Source organism: Mandrillus leucophaeus, unplaced genomic scaffold, assembly GCF_000951045.1.
Source record: "Mandrillus leucophaeus isolate KB7577 unplaced genomic scaffold, Mleu.le_1.0 Scaffold504, whole genome shotgun sequence".
Lineage (NCBI taxonomy): Eukaryota > Metazoa > Chordata > Mammalia > Primates > Cercopithecidae > Mandrillus > Mandrillus leucophaeus.
The window spans coordinates 23,853-42,950 of record NW_012105410.1 but is presented as its reverse complement, the minus strand read 5'-3'; the positions used below and the strand labels follow the sequence as shown (position 1 = coordinate 42,950).

General features: G+C 43.8%; 1 protein-coding gene across 2 annotated transcripts in view; it reads right to left on the bottom strand.

Moving 5' to 3' along the window:
- XRRA1 (X-ray radiation resistance associated 1) overlaps positions 1-19,098 on the bottom strand; it is a 23,181-nt gene extending 4,083 nt beyond the window's left edge. The window contains exons 1-5 of one of the 2 annotated variants that reach the window (XM_011996168.1): positions 17,846-17,883; positions 6,946-7,039; positions 6,080-6,195; positions 3,108-3,455; positions 80-278 (exon numbers count right to left, since the gene is read on the bottom strand). In XM_011996168.1, coding sequence (XP_011851558.1) covers positions 80-278; positions 3,108-3,455; positions 6,080-6,103 — 571 coding nt within the window. In that variant the 5' untranslated portion in view covers positions 6,104-6,195; positions 6,946-7,039; positions 17,846-17,883. Of the gene's footprint in view, positions 1-79; positions 279-3,107; positions 3,456-6,079; positions 6,196-6,945; positions 7,040-17,845 lie in introns of both variants that reach the window. The other variant, XM_011996169.1, reaches the window with a different exon arrangement.

Genomic DNA, 19,098 nt, shown 5'->3' with positions numbered 1-19,098 from the left:
CAGCCTTGGCTTGACCCTGACTTGCTCTGGGCTGTGGAGATGGCCTCTTGCCCTGGAGCAAGGATATGCCCTCACATACCCTTTGGCTCAATGAAGGCTGGATCAGGCTTGGCTGTCAGCAGTTCTTCATAGCCGTGGTACTTGCTGGGAAGGGAGGCAGTTGTGAGCTTCCTCCGAGTCACTTTCACCTCTCTGGGTGCCATTGGTGGTTTCTTTTGGTCTTTCTCCTTCAACTCTAAATCATCCTTATGGATGATAGAGGAAGGCAGTTCACTCACCTGTGCCCAGGAAGAAAACACATTCATTTGTCATTCATTCATTCATTCATTCATTCACTCATTCCATGAACATTCAGAGCATCATCTCTGTGCTGGTCTCTGCTGGGCCCTGTTAAGGGCAAGGGTAAGACCAAGACTGGGATGGAAGGAGGCAGACATAAAAATAGACAGTTAATAAATGCTTTAACAGAGGGAATACAGTGGTTTTGGGTGATCCCAGAGGAAGCCCAAACCTAGCCAAGAAGCTCCCTTGGAGGAATGCCTTAGCCTGAGCTAAGTCTTGAAGAGCCAGGAGAGCCATCCCTACGGAGCAATGGGGAGACGTGTAGACTGCAAGTGATGAGAAAGAATGATTGTTTCAGACAAGGAACAGCATGAGCAAAGGCGCAGAAGTAAGAAACATCAAGGTTCATTTTGGGGGAACTAAAGATTGGTACAGTTAAGTAAAATGTGGAGAGACAGGCAACTGCAGTGGTAAGCAGGACCCAGATCAGTAAGGACCACTATATGCCAAGCTGAGGGTGTGTTTTATTTTGTACTTTATCCTCACTCTGATGGCAAACCATGGAGGATTTTAGCCTATCCTAATGGCTTTATAAGAAATCTGTATGTCATGTAGGGATGTAGTTATTTACTAAAATGACTCAGCAGGTGGGGTAGCACATGCCTGTAGTCCTAGCTACTCAGGAGGCTGAGGGGGGAGGACTGCTTGAGCTTGGAAGCTCTGGGCTATAGTGCATTATGCTCCTCGAGTGTCCACACTATGTTTGGCATCAATATGGTGACCTCCCAGGAGTGGGAGACCACCAAGTTGCCTAAGGAGAGATGAACTTGCCTAGGTAGGAAATGGAGCAGGTCAAAACTCACATCCTGATCAGTAGTGGGATAGTGCCTGTGAACAGCCATTGCACTACAGCCTGGGCAACACAGTGAGACCCATCATGTATATACGTGTGTATTTGTGAATATACGTGTATATATACACACGTATGTGTATACAATATATATGACCTATAACAAGCAAAAAAGCTGAATTAGCAATTTTTAAACTTCCCACAAAGAAAAGCTAAGGACCAGATGGTTTCACTGGTGAATTCTACCAAACATTTAAAAAAGAATTCTTCCAAAAATTAAAAGAGGCTTGTTATCTGAGGTTAGTATTAACCTGAAATCCAAACTAGGAAAAGACATTATAAGAAAGGAAAAATACAAAGCAGTATCACTTATGAATATAAATGCAAACGTTCTCAAAAAATATTAGCAAACTGAATTCCACAAGTAAAGGGGATTATATACTATGACCAAGTGAGATTTATCCTAGGAATGAAAGGTTGGTTTAACATCTGGAAATCAATTAATGTAATATATCAATAAAGGAACAAAACCATATGATCATCTCAATAGACACAGGAAAAGCCCACTCTGTCATGATTAAAAAACACTCAAACTAGGAATACAAAGTAACTTCCTCAACCAGATAAAGAGCATCTATGGAAAACCCTCACCTAATATCATAATTAATGGTGAAAGACTGAATGGTTTCCCCTTAAGAACAGGCACAAGACAAGGAAGTCTGCTCTCACCACTTCTATTCATCATTGTATTAAAGGTTATAGCCAGGACAATTAGGTCAGAAAAAAAAAAGATTTTTTTTTTTTTTCTGAACAACATGGTGACTCATAATTGATTGCATGGCTTTGGCCGCTAGGAGGTCAGAATTGCATTTTGTCAAAACATCTTTATTATAATAGCAGCAGTGCATGATGTGCATGTTTGAGTGACAGAATTACTCTGGTACTATTTCCTTTCCTGTCCATATTTTCCATCTAACTCTCTCAAATTGTTTCTTTTAAAATGCTTATTTATATTCTGCATTGCTCCAAAAAGGTTCTGAGATAGTTCTTTAAGATACTTTTATACTGTATAAATTTATATGTCACTATAAGTCATCTGTGGAAAAAGAAATAGATAGATGGAGAGTTAGACCTCCATGAATGGATGGATGTACATCCGGGAAAGATCTGGCAGTGAGCAGATTGGAGGGGCAAGACTGGAGGCAGGGAGATCAGAGAGAAGGATGGTACAGTAATAAAGTTCAAGGGGGCCCTGCCAACTCTTCGAGCCTTACATTACCCTTTGCCACATGCCACCCTTCTGCTGCACTGATACTAAACATTTGTGGTTTCTGAATGTACCATTTTAATTTTCTTCCTCTATCCTGTTTCATGCTGTTTCCTCTGTCCAGAATGCCCTTGCTGCTATATCTTCACCTTTAATTCCTACTCAGCCTGTAAATCTCAGCTCAGTTGAGCCTCTTCCAGGATGGCCTCCTGGGCTGGGGCACTGGCATCTCTCCTTCCTCCAGGCTCCCAGCTTCTGGGATTTCCTCAGTCTCAGCACTGATTGCATGAGCTGGTCTGTCTGTGTTCCCCATTATACTGAGAGCACCTCAAGGGCACGACCTGCATCTGATCTATCTATGTTCCCAGGATCCAGAGGCAGCATCAAAAGTGAGGAGACCTGAAGTAGAGAGGTACAGGCAGCAGCAAACCCTTCTGAAAAACTAGTTGGAATCACATCCCAGTCAGACCACAGATCTTGTCTGTGCCACAGAAACATGACTTGTCCCCATGGGTGCCCCTATCAGTAGCCTCAGACCAGAGATCTTCCAGAAGAGGCTTGCAAGCTCCGCCAAGGGTGCTGACTTCTCATTTCCAGACCTGCCATGTGCTTGTTGCTCCCAGCTGTCCACAGCAGTCGAGCCTAAGGGCTGCAGAGGAACCTGTGGGAGCTAGTAACAAGTGGGCAGGGACAGCTGGATACAGGTACCTGGGTCAGGAAGATGGACTCTGTGCTCTTGGAGTCCTCATCTGATGGGTGCTCGGGGCTGAGACGGACAGCTGTGTCACTGAGGTGGGACAGGGTCTCTTCACTATGCACAGTGGAGTCGGAGCAGATGGGAGGCAGTGGCACGAAGGTCCGGCGAGACAGGGAAAGGCCTTCCAGACTCTCAGTGGGCATCTCTGACTCCACAAAAGTGCTTTTGGTAGTGGGCAGATCTTCAGCCAGCTCTGCCTCTGGCTCTAGCATATCCTTTGAGGGAGACTTGTTTGTGGTCACTTGTGGGTGATGGAGCACCAGAGGCTGCTTCGGCACCTTTGGGATTTTGGTTTTCACCTGTCATGGAGAAGGGCTGGAATGAATGTGCTTCCTAATCAGAAGTCTCTCCTCCTGGGCCTCACTAGCCTGGGGCCACTTGTATAGCAGCTGGAGTGCTGGGTACGGACTGACTAGGAGGTGGAAAGGGAAATCATACTTGTTGGGCATCTATGATGTGCCCCATGCATGATGTAAGTTGTTTTATTTCTACCTTGAAACTACCCAATGAATAATTATCCTCAATTTTATAGATGAGGAAACAGGCTTAGAGAGGTAAAATGACCTGTCCAAGTCCCAGAGTGATTCAGCAGTAGTGCCTGGATGATGTAATTCCAGTCCTGGGCTCCAGGCTTCATGCTGCATCCCTGACCATACGTCACTCTGGCCCTCAGTAGTCTCACTCTTCAGATGAGGGTTTAACATGGTGCCTATGGCTTTCCCCAGGGACTCCGAGGAGAGGGTGTTGGGGAATGGTCCTGTATTTTCTGGAAGATGGCAGCACCAGGCCCCTTTCAGGGTGCTGGTCCCTATACCTTATATAAAGATCCAAAAGATAGATCTCTCTGAAGGTTCAGGACCAAGAAAATAACTTCCTTAATTAGTAAAAGCCTGTGACCATTCTCCCCATCCTCCTCAGCTGCCAGGAGGTGTCCATGTGCCCAATTTACCTCAGCTAGGCTTAGTTCTTTCCCTCTCCCCCTTTACATAGTGGATTGTTTTCACTCTTTGTCAGAGGTATTTGGTTCACTTATATCTATACTTTTACTGAGAGATGTTAAGTTGCGTAGTGGAAAGATTCAAGCACTGTAGTTAGAAAAATATGGGCTGGAATACAGGTCTATCCTTTGAGTTCCCATTTCCTCCTTGTGCCTCTCTCACAGAGTTCCACCAAATGAAATGGTGTGTGCAAATGTACCTAACGGACTAAGGAGGGCGAAGGATGACTTATAAAACATGTTACTTAAAAAAAAAAAAAAAATCTCCTTTTGGAAAATATGTAGAACCTCAGTGTTTAGACTTGAAGCCTGAGGGACCCAGAGTCTTTGTCTGAATCCATGCCACAAGGCACAGGGCATGAACACAGCACTGCACCTCAGCATCTAAAACACCAAGTGCCATCACTTGGCAGCTGGCGGGAAGGGACAGTTCCCCTTCCCTCTCATGGCTCTGTGAGAGAGATGTGCTGGAGGAAATGCTCTTTCTCTATCCCACAGCTACTTTCCCCGCCCCTTTCCAAGGGAGGAATGGGTAACCTAACTGGCCAGAGGTTGAGTCACTGGGCCCTGCTTCAGTCGTGGGCTGGATCTGCTCGTCAATGAGACCAGGCTATTTTATCTTCTATTTGTGTCCTCACATCAAAGGGCTCACACAGCTTCTTGGTTACAGGCCTGCTCTGGCAGGTTCTCCATTTTCCTCCTGTCTGTCCATGCCTAGGTGTGAGGGGAGGGGCTGCAGCCCTTGTCCATGTAACCCCAGGGGTCTAATCTGCATTTCTAGCCCCATCTCTGTATGCACAGTGGGGACATGCGGGCATCCCCAGTCTGACTCAGGACTAAGCCACAATCTCCAGTCCAAGATAGAGCGTATTTGCCTACATTAACAAAGCATTGATTTGTTTCTCATTTGGCCACTGGCATCTGTGTTTATTTAACTCATTTAGCTCAAAGGTTTGTCAGAACCTTTGATGGGAGGAGGTGTGAGGGGTCCCCTAGGACCCACACTAACTTTTAACAAGTCAGTTCACCTCTCTGAGTCTGTCGCTTCATCTGCTGTGAGAATTATGAGATAGCATATATGCAAGGGCTCCACAGAGTCCTGGACATGGGGCTTCGTAAAGGAGAGAGAGGATTCTGCCCCTCCCTAGCTTGCTGATGGGAAATAATGGGGCAGATCCTTAAGAGGAGGTAACAGACAACAAGGAAGATGATGGAAACCTTGGAATTTCTATTTCTGACTTCAAATGCTTGTCCAGTCCTCTGAGGACGTCAGACAAGAGCCTGGCTGGACAGAGGCGGGCTGCAGAGGGGATGGCAAGGAAATACCTGTATTTAACTTTTGGGATCAGCAATGCTCAGCTCACCTTTTGGCTGTAGAAAGACTAAAGTTCAGGAGGGAGGAGCATTTCACAGAAATTTTTGAAATTCTTCAGATGAAAGAGGGATTTGACTTACTTTATGGCAAAGGAAGTAGACTTCTCTCAACATAAGGAAACACTTCCTTAAGATTCAGGCAGGAGATGTATTCTGGTCCTGGCTTAGCCATTTTTTTTTTTTTTTTTTGTAGAGACAGGATCTCACCCAGGCTGGTCTCAAACTCCTGCCCTCAAGTGATCCTCTCGCCTTGGCCTCCAAAGTGCTGCAATTAGAGGCGTGAGCCACCACACCTGGCCCATAGCCATTCTCAATTACTGTAGGTGACTGTAACTTTCAATGGTAAGAGTTTTGGGAGTTTAAAATATATTTTCATATCTGTTGTTTTATCCAATGCTCTTCCCAAAGCAAGGAAAGGAGAAGGCAATGCTGAATCTAATGGAGAGATTCCAGGCACTGTGGAGTGAGCAGCTCTACAGCCAGGTTGGTTTACATACATTATAATAGGCTGCACTCTTCCTGGGGGTGAGAGTCCTGCCTTGGAAGCCCTACCTTCCGTGATTCCTTCCGAGACATCAAAACATGATGCTTAGGCTTTACTGTCTTCCTTCGAATTAAGTGGATTCCCAGTCGCTCTTGGAGGAAGCTCTTCAGCAGAGGAGGGACCCCTGGTGCCATGATGGGAAAATAAGATTACTATTAGCTAAAATTTATACTGGGGCTTACTATGTGCCAGGCACTATTCAAACTGCTTTACATGTATTAATGAAACTTATTCTCAACCCTAGGGGTAGGTACCTCATTATTCCCATTCAATAGGCAAGGAAACTGAGACACAGAGAGGCTAAGGAATTTGTCCAAGATAATAAAGCTACTGTGGAGTGAGGATCAGAACTTCACTGGTGTCACTCCAGGGCCCAGGACTCTAAAATGCCTCCAGCTCCTGTATCTTACACAGTTGCTCCACTGCTGACCACCCCATTCCTTGTGCTCTGGGAAGAGAGGCTCCTGCAGTTGGGGCTGCACCCCTCTGCAACTGGGAAGTGGGAAATGAGGTCATGACAGAACTGTTCCACAAAGCAGGGTGTGGTTCAAAAGAGCTCATACAGGATTTAGAGAATTCCATATTCCATTCCCAACTCAGACTCTTTCTTGCTGTGTGACCTTAGGCAGATCATGAACCTCCCTGCACCTCAGTTTCTACCACTGTCCGTGGGGACAATAATGCCTGCCTCACAGGGTTACTGTCAGGATGAGCTGGTACAGAGCTATTTCCTCTACTCCTCAATGTACCATGAACCTTGTCCACCCTGACACAGAGTAGATCCCAGGGCTTGCCATTGATGAGGTGGGGATGAGGGTGCCACACTGCTCCTTGGGCACTGGGTTGAGAGGGGGCAGGTTTGCGGGCACCATACCTCGTGTATGGGCCACCAGAGGGTTGTTATGAAAGACGAATTCGCAGAGAGATGGGAAGAGAGCTACTGGTAGGACAGCATCCTCTTTTGCGATCTGTAATGAATGCAAGAGAGACTCTCAGGTTGACACCACCCCTCACCTCTACCTAGGTATGTCTAGGCCCCTCACTGCAGGGCTACATGCTTGCTAGGATTGGGGGTGGTATTGGGTAAGACATGCTGCTGTGGATGGGACTCGCTGCTGGGTGCTGCCTTGTCCCTACAATATCACCTACTCGTGCAGAGAGTGCCTTGCCCCTCTTGTCTGAAATTCCACCATCACTGTTGCGTGTTTAAGAGCTCAGAGTTTTTCCTCTCTTTTCCATGCTGGATATGTAGCCTATATCAAGTATTAGGGAAGCTGGTGGCAAAATAATAAGAACAAACATTTGTGGTAAGAACAAACAAACTCTTTATCTCATGAAGATTCTGGAAGGTTGACAGGGCATTGACTTTAACTTCAGGATACAATTTGACACTTCATCTTCCTCAACACAAACCTCTACACACTCCTGATGGCTCTTTCACTGAAGCCAGTCCTGGGCACTTCTCTGGGGATGGATAGGGGGAAAGGAGGACCCACACATCTAAGGGATAAGTAGAGCCAGTGTTAAGAGAGACCTCATGGCTGTCTGGGATACAGAGAATGCCCTGTGAAGCCAGCCTGCAAGTGGTGGCTTATTGGCCAAGCCAGCCTCTGAAGGGCAAAAAATATACAAGCTTTGTTGAGCAGACTGCCTGGAAAAGCTGGGGACCATCTTGGCGAGAGTATCTATTAGCAATGGAAAAGTATCAGGGACATCAGGATCGAAGGGACCAGGAGTCAGGCAGTGACCTATCAGACCCCTGGACACACTGAAACGTATTGGGTCAGATGTAGGACCCAATGAAGGTAGTAAAGTCCACGGACTGGAAGAGGGAGGGCACTTCAGTTTAGCTTCCTCCGCAGCCTTACTGGATAGCACTAGATTTCCACTGAGCAACTAACTTCTCTTTCATTTTTATTCATTCAACCAACAAATATTTACTGAATACCTACCATGTGCCAAGCACTTTGTTGGGAATGAGCAAAACAGATACAATTTCTGCCCTCAGAGAGCACTGTCTAGTGGGAAAAAAGCACTGCAGAGACAGTAACACAGGAGAATAGACTTACAATGTGGTAAGTGTCACAAGATAGGTGCATGAAGTAACAGGGTCATCTGACCCAGTCAGAGAGGTAAGAGGTGTCTCTGAGGTCTGAAGGAGGTAATTAGTGAACGCAGTGGGGCATGGAGTGTGTGGCAGAGAAACCTCTGTATTAACCAAAACCATTTCTCTACCTCTAGCACACGGATCTTATCTCCTAGCCTCCCAGGCAAGTACGTGTGGTCACGTGACCCAGTTCTAGCCAATGCAACTTGGGCAGTAGTAGTAAATGCTACTTCTATGTACAGTCTGTACCCTCCTGTACCTCCTCTACTTTCCTCCCTTTACCACAGTCCCCCTGCTCAACCATCTAATGGGATACATAGGATCCAGTTGAGTAGTGTTAAGACCCTATGAGATGACAGAACATAGCCAGAGGGGACCTGGGTCTCCGAATGATCATGTGGAAGGCTACCTGCCAATCAGGAATATCCAAAATGGACTTTGTAAAAGCAAGGAATACACTTTTATTGTGTTAAGTGATTAAGATGTTTAAGTTTGTTGCAGTAGCTAGTCTTACTTTAATGCAGAGAGGAAGTGTTCTATATACAAAGAGAAAAATGTGTGAAAGTCCTCATAGCCTGCTAGAGGGGTTTAAAGAAGGCTAGTGTAATTAAAAGCAGAGAGAATGAGGGCACCTGGTGCAAAATGGGGCTGGAAATGCAAGTAGGGGCCAAACAAAAGGTAGTTTAAGATTTGGGTCCTTGGGGAACTCATTAGATGGATTTTAGAAATATGAGGACCTAAATTTGACAAGACTTGGTGATGATGTAGATATTGGGGGGCGGAGGCAGAGGATGGGAAGGTGCAAAAGAGAGAGAAGTATCAAAGGTGACAACTGGTTTGTGCCTTGAATAACTGGATGGAAGATCAACCTATTCACTAAGATAGGGCACAATGAAAGAACATAAAATTTGAAGAAAAAATTCATTAGCTTGCTTTGGGTATATGTATGTTGGCGGTACCTTTGAGGCCTCCTGGAATACAGAGGACAGGTCTGCATTAGAGTTAGAAATTTGTGAGTCACTGTTCATGGGCCAATGGGTATCTGAAGTCATCCCTAGGGAAACAGTAGGGAGTGAGAGAAAAGAAACTAGGAGTAAGCCTTGAGAGACTTTAACATTTGATCTTATAGACCAGGGATCAGCAAACCTTTTCTGTCAAAGTGTTTTAGGCTTTGCAGACCATATGGTTTCTATCGCAGCTATTCAATTTTACTATTGTTGTACAAAATCAGCCACAGACAATTCATAAATAGGTGTGGTGGCTTTTTTCCAATAAAATTTTATTTATGGACCCTGAAATCTGAATTTCATATAATTTTAACGTGTCATGAAATTTTATCCTTGATTATTTTCAATCATTAAAAAATGTAAACACCACTCTTAGCACACAGGCTGTACCAAAACCAGGACTGGCAAATACAGCGCATGGCCCAAATCTGGCCCGTGATCCATTTACTGAAGTTTCATTAGAATACTACCTTTCTCTGGCTGGGCGCGGTGGCTCACGCCTGTAATCCCAACACTTTGGGAGGCTGAGGCAAGTGGATCACAAGGTCAGGAATTTGAGATCAGCCTGGCCAATATGGTGAAACCCTGGCTCTACTTTAAAACAATACAAAAAAAAAAAAAAACCCCACAAAAATTAGCCGGGTGTGCTGGCGGGTACCTGTAATCTCAGCTCCTTGGGAGGCTGGGGCAGAAGAATCACTTGAACCCAGGAGGTGGAGGTTGCAGTGAGCCGAGATCACGCCACTGCACTCCAGCCTGGGCAACAGAGTGAGACTCTGTCTCAAAAAAAAAAAGAAAGAAAAAGAAAAAATACTACCTGTCTCATTTGTTGCCATATTGCCTTTTGTCCTACAAGAGCAGAGTTAAGTAGTTGCAACAGAGTAAAATATAAAATTCTGCTGCCATTATCTAGACTTCAGAGATAGAGGACGAACCTAAAAAGGTGCCCAATATGTTTTGATAAATGACTATAATGGTGGTCAAAGTGGGTGTAGAATCTCTTGTGTGCAAATCAGGGGGCCAAGAGACAATCACTAAAGAATGGGAGATGCAGAATTTAATCTTATCAGGATGCAAAATTACATTCACCCAAACCAGGTGATTAAAAAGTTGAAGAAAATTACAACTAAAAATTGATTAAAAAATTGAATGATATTCAGGTCATGTGTATCACATTTTCTGTGAAATTAAGCCCAGCGGAAAGGTATGGGCTTAGGATTCTGGCTGATACAGCAAGCCAAAATCTGGCCATGATGCTAGCCTGTTCCCTCAGGGTGAGCTGAATGCTTCTGGAGATGCATTCAGGTTCCAATGATAACTTTAAATTTCTTCTCAATCTCATTGGGTTAAGGAGAGTGTAACAATCCATCACATTTAGGAACTAAGTATTAAAGACCAAGTGAAAGTGATTATTTTACTTTTGACACAAAAATTTCTAGTGAATATTCTGAGTGATTTTCTGATGAATATTCTACATGTATAACTTCTGTTTAAAGGCAGAATTTATTTTGAAGTTTGTAACTTTAATAAATTGAATATTTCAACACAGCTGTATTATTTGACATGACTAAAATATCATTCATGGGGCCGGGCATGGTGGCTCACGCCTGTAATCCTAGCACTTTGGGAGGCCGAGGTGGGTGGATCACCAGGTCAGAAGTTCAAGACCAACCTGGCCAATATGGTGAAACCCCATCTCTAATAAAAAACAAAAATTAGCCAGGCGTGGTAGCAGGTGCCTATAATTCCAGCTACTTGGGAGGCTGAGGCAGGAGAATTGCTTGAACCCGGGAGGAGGAGGCTGCAGTGAGCCAAGATCGCACCACTGCACTCCAGCCTGGGCGACAGAGTAAGACTCCATCTCAACAACAACAAAAATCATTCATTCATCTAACAAACTTGTTGAGCACCTATCATGTATCAGGTAATATTCTAGATAATGAGCCTATAGATGTAAGCAAAACAAAGTCCTAGTGCTAAAAAACGAAAGCACATTCTGGTAGTAGATACGTGACAATAGACAAAAAGATACAACACATTAGGTGGTAACTATCATAAAGTAAAATACCATTTAAAAACTCAGGTGCAAACATAGAAAAATGGAAGGAGTGCTGCTCCAACCTTAAGAAAAAGACTGAATAATCTATAAAATCATAACTTTTCTTGAGTCCAATAGAGAGCTAACATCCCAGGACAATTGTGGCCTGAAATCTAAGAAAATACTGGCACCTCCAAGGAGAGGTGGGACATAGACACTGGCCTGCCTGCGGCAGAATGTGGCAGATGCGAGTGCCACACAAGCACTTAAGAAAAAATCAGGTAAAAATTTTAGTGAATTTATAAAGACCAAGCATGGCCTAGAGTAAACCCCTTTAAGCTGCGGACATCCAGGGAGTTCACGCTCACTAGTGCGAGAAAGATTGGAGGCAGGAGAGAGACTGATGACAGGCTTCCTCGGTGGTGTGAGCCTGGAAGAGGAGATAGCTCCCAACACAAAAAGGCAGGGGGCTTTACCAACCCTTCTCCATAGTTAACAAAAGCCTTCAGCTGCTGAGGAAGATCAGCAAACCCTGCAGCCTGGGGCACTGCATCTTGGGTAGGGAAAAAATTAAAACCCACTACTCCTGTGTTTGGAGCAGGAAACCAACCTGGGCCTAGCACATTAGAGGTCTCCTACCGCTAGGAGAGGGGTAGGACCACTGAAAAAAGCCCACCTTGAGACACAGGGTTGGTCCCAGGGCTGCCTAAGACTGGCACTAGAGCCTCCCTTTGGCCCCTACCACCACTTGTTACTTAGCAAGCACTAAGTAGCAAGCAAAAGCAGTCTACTGCTAGGGGGAGGAATGAGCATGTGGAGATAAACTCCTTTGAGGTGCAGGCACTCAGGGAAGAATGAAAACTGAGGACAAAGCAGGAAAACTGAGAAAAACACTGGCACCCTAGGAAAAACTAACTATATGCTGTCTAAAAGAGACACACCTTAACTACAAAGATATAAATAGGTTGCAAGTAAATGGATAGAAAGAGATATACTATGCAAACAGTAAGTATAAGGAAGCTATGTAGCTATATTTAAATCAAACAAAAAAGACATTGAGACAAGGAATATTATTAGAGGCAAAAAAAGGCAACTCATAATTTATAAAAGTATCCATACGTTAAGTAGATATAACAATTCTAAATGTATCTGCATCAATAGCAGACTTCAAAATACATGGAGTAAAAACTGACAGAACTAAAAGGAGAAATAAGCAAATTCACAACTACGTCTGGAGATTTTCACACACTGCTCTCAGTGATTGATAGAACAACTAGACAAGAGTACAGAGAAGATCTGAGTGACACAACCAACCACCTTACCTTAATATTTATAGAACCCTTTCCCACAAAACTGCAGAATATACATAGTTTTTAAAATGCACATGGAACGTTCACCAAGACAGACCGACCATAGGGTGAATCATAAAACAAGTTTAAACAGATTTCAGAAGAATGACATCTTACAGATTATGTTATCTGCACACAAAATAAATTAGAAATAAATACAAGACACCTGGAAGAGCCCCATATATTTGGAAATTAACTAAGTTCTTAAAAACCTGTGGATCAAAGAAGAAATCATAGGAAAAAGTGAAAATATTTTAATTTAATGAAAATAAAAAGAAAATATATTACAATTTGTAGGACTCAGCTAAAGCAGTGCTTGGAGAAGAAATGTAAAGCTTTACTTGCTTATATTAGAAAGAAAGGTCTAAATCAATTAACTAAAATTATACTGCCTAAGATGTGAGAAAAAGAGGAGCAAATTAAAATCATTTTAAGTAGAAGAACAGAAGTAAAGTTACGAGCAGAAATCAATGAAATAGAAAACAGAGACATCCAGTGAAAGCAGCAGCTAGTTTAATAAGAGAAAGTCAATAAAAGAGGTAATGTCTAACTATTTTGGATCAATAGAAGACATAAATTACCAATTTCAAGAAAAGGGACCTGTGATACATCTATGGTCCACTGGTTTTCGGCAAGGGTGTAACAATGAGGGAAAGAATAGTCTTTCCAGTAAGTGGTGTTAAGAAAGCTGGATATCCACATGCAAAAGAATGAAGCTGATACCTGTTTCACACTATATATAAAGATTAAGTTGAAATAAAGACCTAAATGTAAGAGCTAAAACAATAAAACTCTTAGAAGAAAACCCCTGGGGAGTTTAGCTGTACCAGCTGCTTGCTGTAGAGGAATGTGAGCAGAGTATCTTACAAGTTTCCTGCATTTCAGACTTGAGTAGGGCTCAATTAGTGGGATTTTACAGAAAACCAAACAGGACATGAATATTGGAAAAATATGTCAAATCTGTCCCTTAGACTTTGTATCTGCTGTTCCCCTTAAGCTACATTTCTACCCTCACTTGACTCACCCCTCTTCACCTGATTAAACTCACTGATTCAGATCTCAGCTTAAACACCACTTTCTTGGGAACCTTCCTTGATCCCAAGTATTAGGTTAGACACCTCCCCTCCATCATTTACTTCATAACACAGTGAATTTCTTCATAACACTAAGCATGCTCGTATTGTGATGATTTGTCCCTATCAGTCTTCCTGTCTTCCTTATAGGTGATAAGTTGCAAAAGGGCAGAGGCCAAGTCTCTTTCCACAGCAGTATACCTAGTGCCTACCACAGAGCCTGACTCATGGTAAGTGCTAAATAAATATCTGTGACTGAAGAGATGGACTCCTGCCTTGGCCTGAACTCCCTCCACTTTCCCCACCCTGAGAATTCCTGAGCCCATGTACCTGTAATGCAGGGAATTGAATGGAAGGTTGGTTTTTAGGCCAGAGCAACTTGCATCCCACCCTCCCATCTGTGCCCCTGAGGAAACAGTAGAGGAGCAAAAAGTCACCTTGTTGTAGGCCAGGCTAAGGTATCTCAGCTCTGGGAAGGGTGGGGCCAGCGTCTGGTTCCTGGCCTTCAGTGACTTCACAGGAAGGATCTCGAATATAGGAGGAAGTGAACATATCTTGGTTGTCTTAGAAAGAAGGAAAAGTCAAAATCAAAGTGCCCAATAATAAATAAGGTCACTAAGGGCCAACAGACCCTTTCAATGGAACAGGGTGGAATGAATGACCTTCCTAGAGAGACTTGGCCAAAAAGAGACATGTAGGGTCATAAGGGTAGATGTCACCATCAGCCCAGAATTCTGGCTCCAAGTTCTCTTAGGTCATATGATGAGCTAATTCTCAAGCACCCAAAGTTCCATTTTCAAGTTTTCTGAGGCCACAGGATAATACAGCACTGGTGCAGACATCAGAGGTACTTGGTCCCCACCCTCTCTGCCCTACAGCAGCTTACCCTGAATTGGCCCTTCTACACAGTTGGGCTAAAATTTCTCCAGAAGGCAAAGGGGAAGGTGCTTGTGTCCTTAAGGGGAATTTTTCTAGTGGGGAGAGGGAGAGGGAGGTGTCTTGAGCCTTGAACACCTGCTCTGATGGGCTAGCCCACATCCTCGAGTTGGAGGGTCTTCATTTGGGGATGAAACAACAGTCCTGAATGACTTCAGCCAGCCCGTGGGGGCTGAATGTGGCATGCTGCATCTGGATCCCTTCTTGCAGGGTCATGTTCTTTTCATACAACCCAGACTGCCACAGGTTCAACATATTTGATCAAGCAGAAAAAGGTCATTGTTGGTTTAACTATACATAACTCACTACACTCACTAATTCCTGAGTTCAATGGGACCACAGGATATTATAAGGGTAGATGTTGGGCTAAGGGTTAGGTTCAGATGAACTAGATTCTGTCTTAAGCTGAATTAATTAATCACTGTGGAATCTTGAGCAAGTCACTTAAATTTTGCTTGTTCATTCAATGAACATTTATGGGGCACTTACTTTGAGCCAAGTATTTTGTACCCTTCTGGGTCAACCTGTAAAACCATATGAGTGGACAGGTCAGTCACGGGTGAGAATAAAACAAAAACCAGTGATGGTGTTTGGGAACTCAGATGACTCACCTCTCCCAGTGATCCCAAGGCAATCTCTGAGATGCAAGAGTGGAATGTGCTGGCAGTCTGATAAGGCAGTCTCCTCCACTATGTAATTCCCTACTTAGAGCAAGGCTGTGTGAACTGAAGGGGGTAAGTCAGACTGCAGTACAGACAAGGAAAAGCCAGAGAGTCAAGATGAGGAGTATCCTGACCCAAGGGCATAACTGGCCCTGATGGGGGCAGAGAGGGCCCTGTCTTAGAGGGAGATGCATCTGATTTTAAGAGAAAGGCCACTAAAAGTCTCAACTATCCAACTCACTTTCTAGATTTTCAGATGTCAGAGAGCTGATCTGAGCACTGAGCAATCCTACAAATTATCTTTGACTTGTGAGGTAGACTGTATAATGGCCACAAGCCCCTCCATCCCACATACATGCCCTTTTGCAGTGTGACCTTGCTGCTTCTCCCATTCAGAGGTGGAGACCATGTGTCTACCCTCCTGAAATTAGACTGGCTGTTACATAAGAAACAATTTGTCTGGTCTTTGTCCCAGGTTCCTGGCACTGAGCTTCTAAAACCTTGGAATTTTCTAAGTGATAGGAATATCTTTGTTATGCAGGACCCCTTGAGTCACACCTGAGTTTAGGGTAATGACATGACTCAGGATAGAGGCTAGCCATGCCAGAAAGACTAACCATGTGACTAGAGAGTTGGGGCTTTGCACCAGCCTGACCCCTGGGGAGGATAAGGAACTAGAAATTGAGTTCAATCAGGTGGCCAATAAGCCTCCAATAAAAACTCTGGACTCTGAGGTGTGGGTGAGCTTCCTGGTTGGTGAGCACATTCAGTGTGCTGGGAGGGAGACATGCCCTGATTTCACAGGGAGAGGCAAGAAAGCTCTCAAACCTCACCTTATATGCTTTTCCATTTGGCTAGTCCTGATTCGTGTCATTTACAGCTGGGGTCCCCAACCCTCGGGCCACAAACCAGTGCCAGTTCTTGGCTTATTGGGAACTGGGCCACACAGCAAGAAGTGAGCAGCGGGTGAGTGAGTGAAACATCATCTGTATTTACAGCCACTCCCCATTGCTCGCATTACTGCCTGAGCTGCACCTCCTGTCAGATCAGCAGTGGCATTAGATTCTCACAGGAGCACAAACCCTACTGTGAACTGGGCATGCGAGGGATCTAGGTTGTGTGCTTGTTATGAGAATCTAATGCCTGATGATCTGTCACTGTCTCCCATCACCCCAAGATAGGACCGTCTGGTTGCACAAAAGCAAGCTCAAGGCTCCCACTGATTCTACATTGTGGTGAGTCGTATAATTATTTCATTATATATTACAATGTAATAATAACAGAAATAAAGTACATAATAAAAGTAATGCACTTTAATCATCTGAAACCACCCACCCCACCCCAGTCCATGGAAAAATTGTCTTCCACAAAACTGGTCCCTGGAGCCAAAAAGGTTGGGGACTGCTGCATTATAGTAAAACTGTGATTGTAAGTATAACCCTTTGCTGAGTTTTATGAGTTGTTCTAGAAAATTACTGAACCTGAGTGGGTTGTGGAAACTCTTGAATTTATCACCAGTTGGTCAAAGTGTGGATAGCCTGGGGGCTCCTAAACTTGTGGCTGGCTTCTGAAGTGAGGGAAATCTTTTTGGGAACTACCTTCACTTGTGGGCTCTGTGCTTAACTTGTGGGGTCTGCACAAACTCAAGGGTCAGCGTCAGAATTGTACAGCAATATAATACTGGGCTTTTGACTTGCTTTGACCAACAGAATGTGGAGAAGTGACACTATTTCAATTTTAGAACCTTTCAATTCATCCTTGCTCTCTTGAAACCCTGATGCTGTAATGAAACCATACTGCAATGTAGCCCAGGAGGAAAAGACCACAGAGAAGATGCCAAGCCATGCCAGCTGTGTCCTTGAGCCCAGCCGACAGCTACCCTGCCAGCTAAATGCAGTTGCATGAGTGAGCCTTGGCGAAGCCAGTGGAATCACTTTGTCAACTCAATTGTGAGTGGTGAAAAATAATGAATTGTTACTGGGTTGGTTTGAGTAAGCAGCTATAGTTAACTGATAGAATTTCTCACACAGTTGTATCTGTGGGGAGGTTGTATACTGAGTTGCCTCTCAAGGATGCAGGTTGGCTAAATGAAGAGATATACTATTTATTGTAAATGAATAAATCAATATTTAGTTTACATGCACCAGTCTCCATGAGTATCTGCCGTGAGAGAAAAAACAATTTTCTATGCTAACAAAAATCAAGGGTCTAAGCCTGTGACATCAAGGATTAGGTCCTGGATAGTGGTGTATCTGGCAAGGACTTTTCCAGCTTTGGGGGACTCTAGTTAGGGAGCTGCTGGTAGCAGCCCCACTTCAATGCCAATTTTATCACTTGAGGCAGCTGCCATTATTACATTATACTAAACAGCATGTGAGAACAATGAAAGTTAGACTAGGCAGGTAAGGTCAAGACATGTCTGTCTGTGGCCAGCACAGGACCTGGTACATGGTAGGTACTTGGCAACTACCTATACAATGAATGGGCTTCCTAAGTGTGATCTATAGAAATGACTCTCATGGCTCCATTAATTTATTTCATTTTGTCTATTAAAATTAATGTTCTAACTCAGGAACACAAATATAAAGTAGTCAGTTCCTACCTCTGAGGTTGAAAATCCAGGGTAAGACGAAAACACAACCTCTGAAACAGAAGATAAACAGAATGAAGGTTGGTGACAGCACTGACTGATGCCTAGAGCACCCTGGATATAGATCTGCCATCCACTGTGTGCAGCAGGGCACCTCCTAGAGGGAGTCCTCATTGGTCCCCGGCCCCAATGCTAACTAGGAAGAAGAGCTGGCTGTGACATGCATCAGGTAATAAGTCCCTTTGCACTAAGGATAAAATACAAACTGCTTATCCAGTCCTCTGAAGTCCTGCATGATTGGGCCCCTGTCTACTTCTTCAATCCCATTTCTTGATACTCTCTCCTTCATTCACTGTATTTCAGCCACACTGACCTTTTATCTGACTTTAAAACACCTAAGCACTTTTGAGCCTCAGAATTACTGGGGAGTCCATACTGAGCAGAAAGCTAACCAACTGTCTTAGAAGAGAAAAATGTATATAGAAGACATTCTGTCAGAGGATTTGGAAATATTTGTTATATTAGTAGAAACAGAATGAGTTGAGCCAGTATATTCAGGAGAGATACCAAGAACAACCAGCACAAAGTCATAAGGAGGAGGCTGCAGAGTGATTTCATTCTTGGGACCATCAGAATGAGATGAGTCAATAAATAGCTGAGTTCAACCTAACACAGCATAGCATCTGATGGGACTAGATCCTGTGCAGACATTGCTCACCTTTACCCTAGTTAACCGATACCTTCTACATGTTAATGATATTATAATGAGAAAAGTCACATGACAATGAAGAAAACAGTAATAGGGGATGGAACAACATGGCATAAATAACTTCTCCTGTGATGAGGGTCTGCAAGGGAGTTTGGGAAAGCCTTGTGCAATGAACAAAGTAGGAATTCCCTGGGGGATGGGCCATGGTTGCAAGTGTGAGTGCTAATCTGTGAACCCGAGAAAATGACAGCAACTCTAGAAAGATTGGCACACTGTCTGATCGCGCATCCTGCTCTCCCCACAATCACAGGAATTACTGCATTTTAAGCTTCTGATTGAGCATTGTTATACAAACAGACTAAACAATCAAGAATCTCTTACTATTTGAGGAAAATTAACAATATAAAAAAGAGAAGAATTATCACCTGAATAAAAAGTTTATTTAACAAAAGTTATAAAAACTTCAAAATAGAATAATCAGTATCCTCTGAGAAATGCCAAAGTTTCACTCCTGAAACAAAAGCAGATTGCTGTGGAAGCAAAACTACTAACAAAG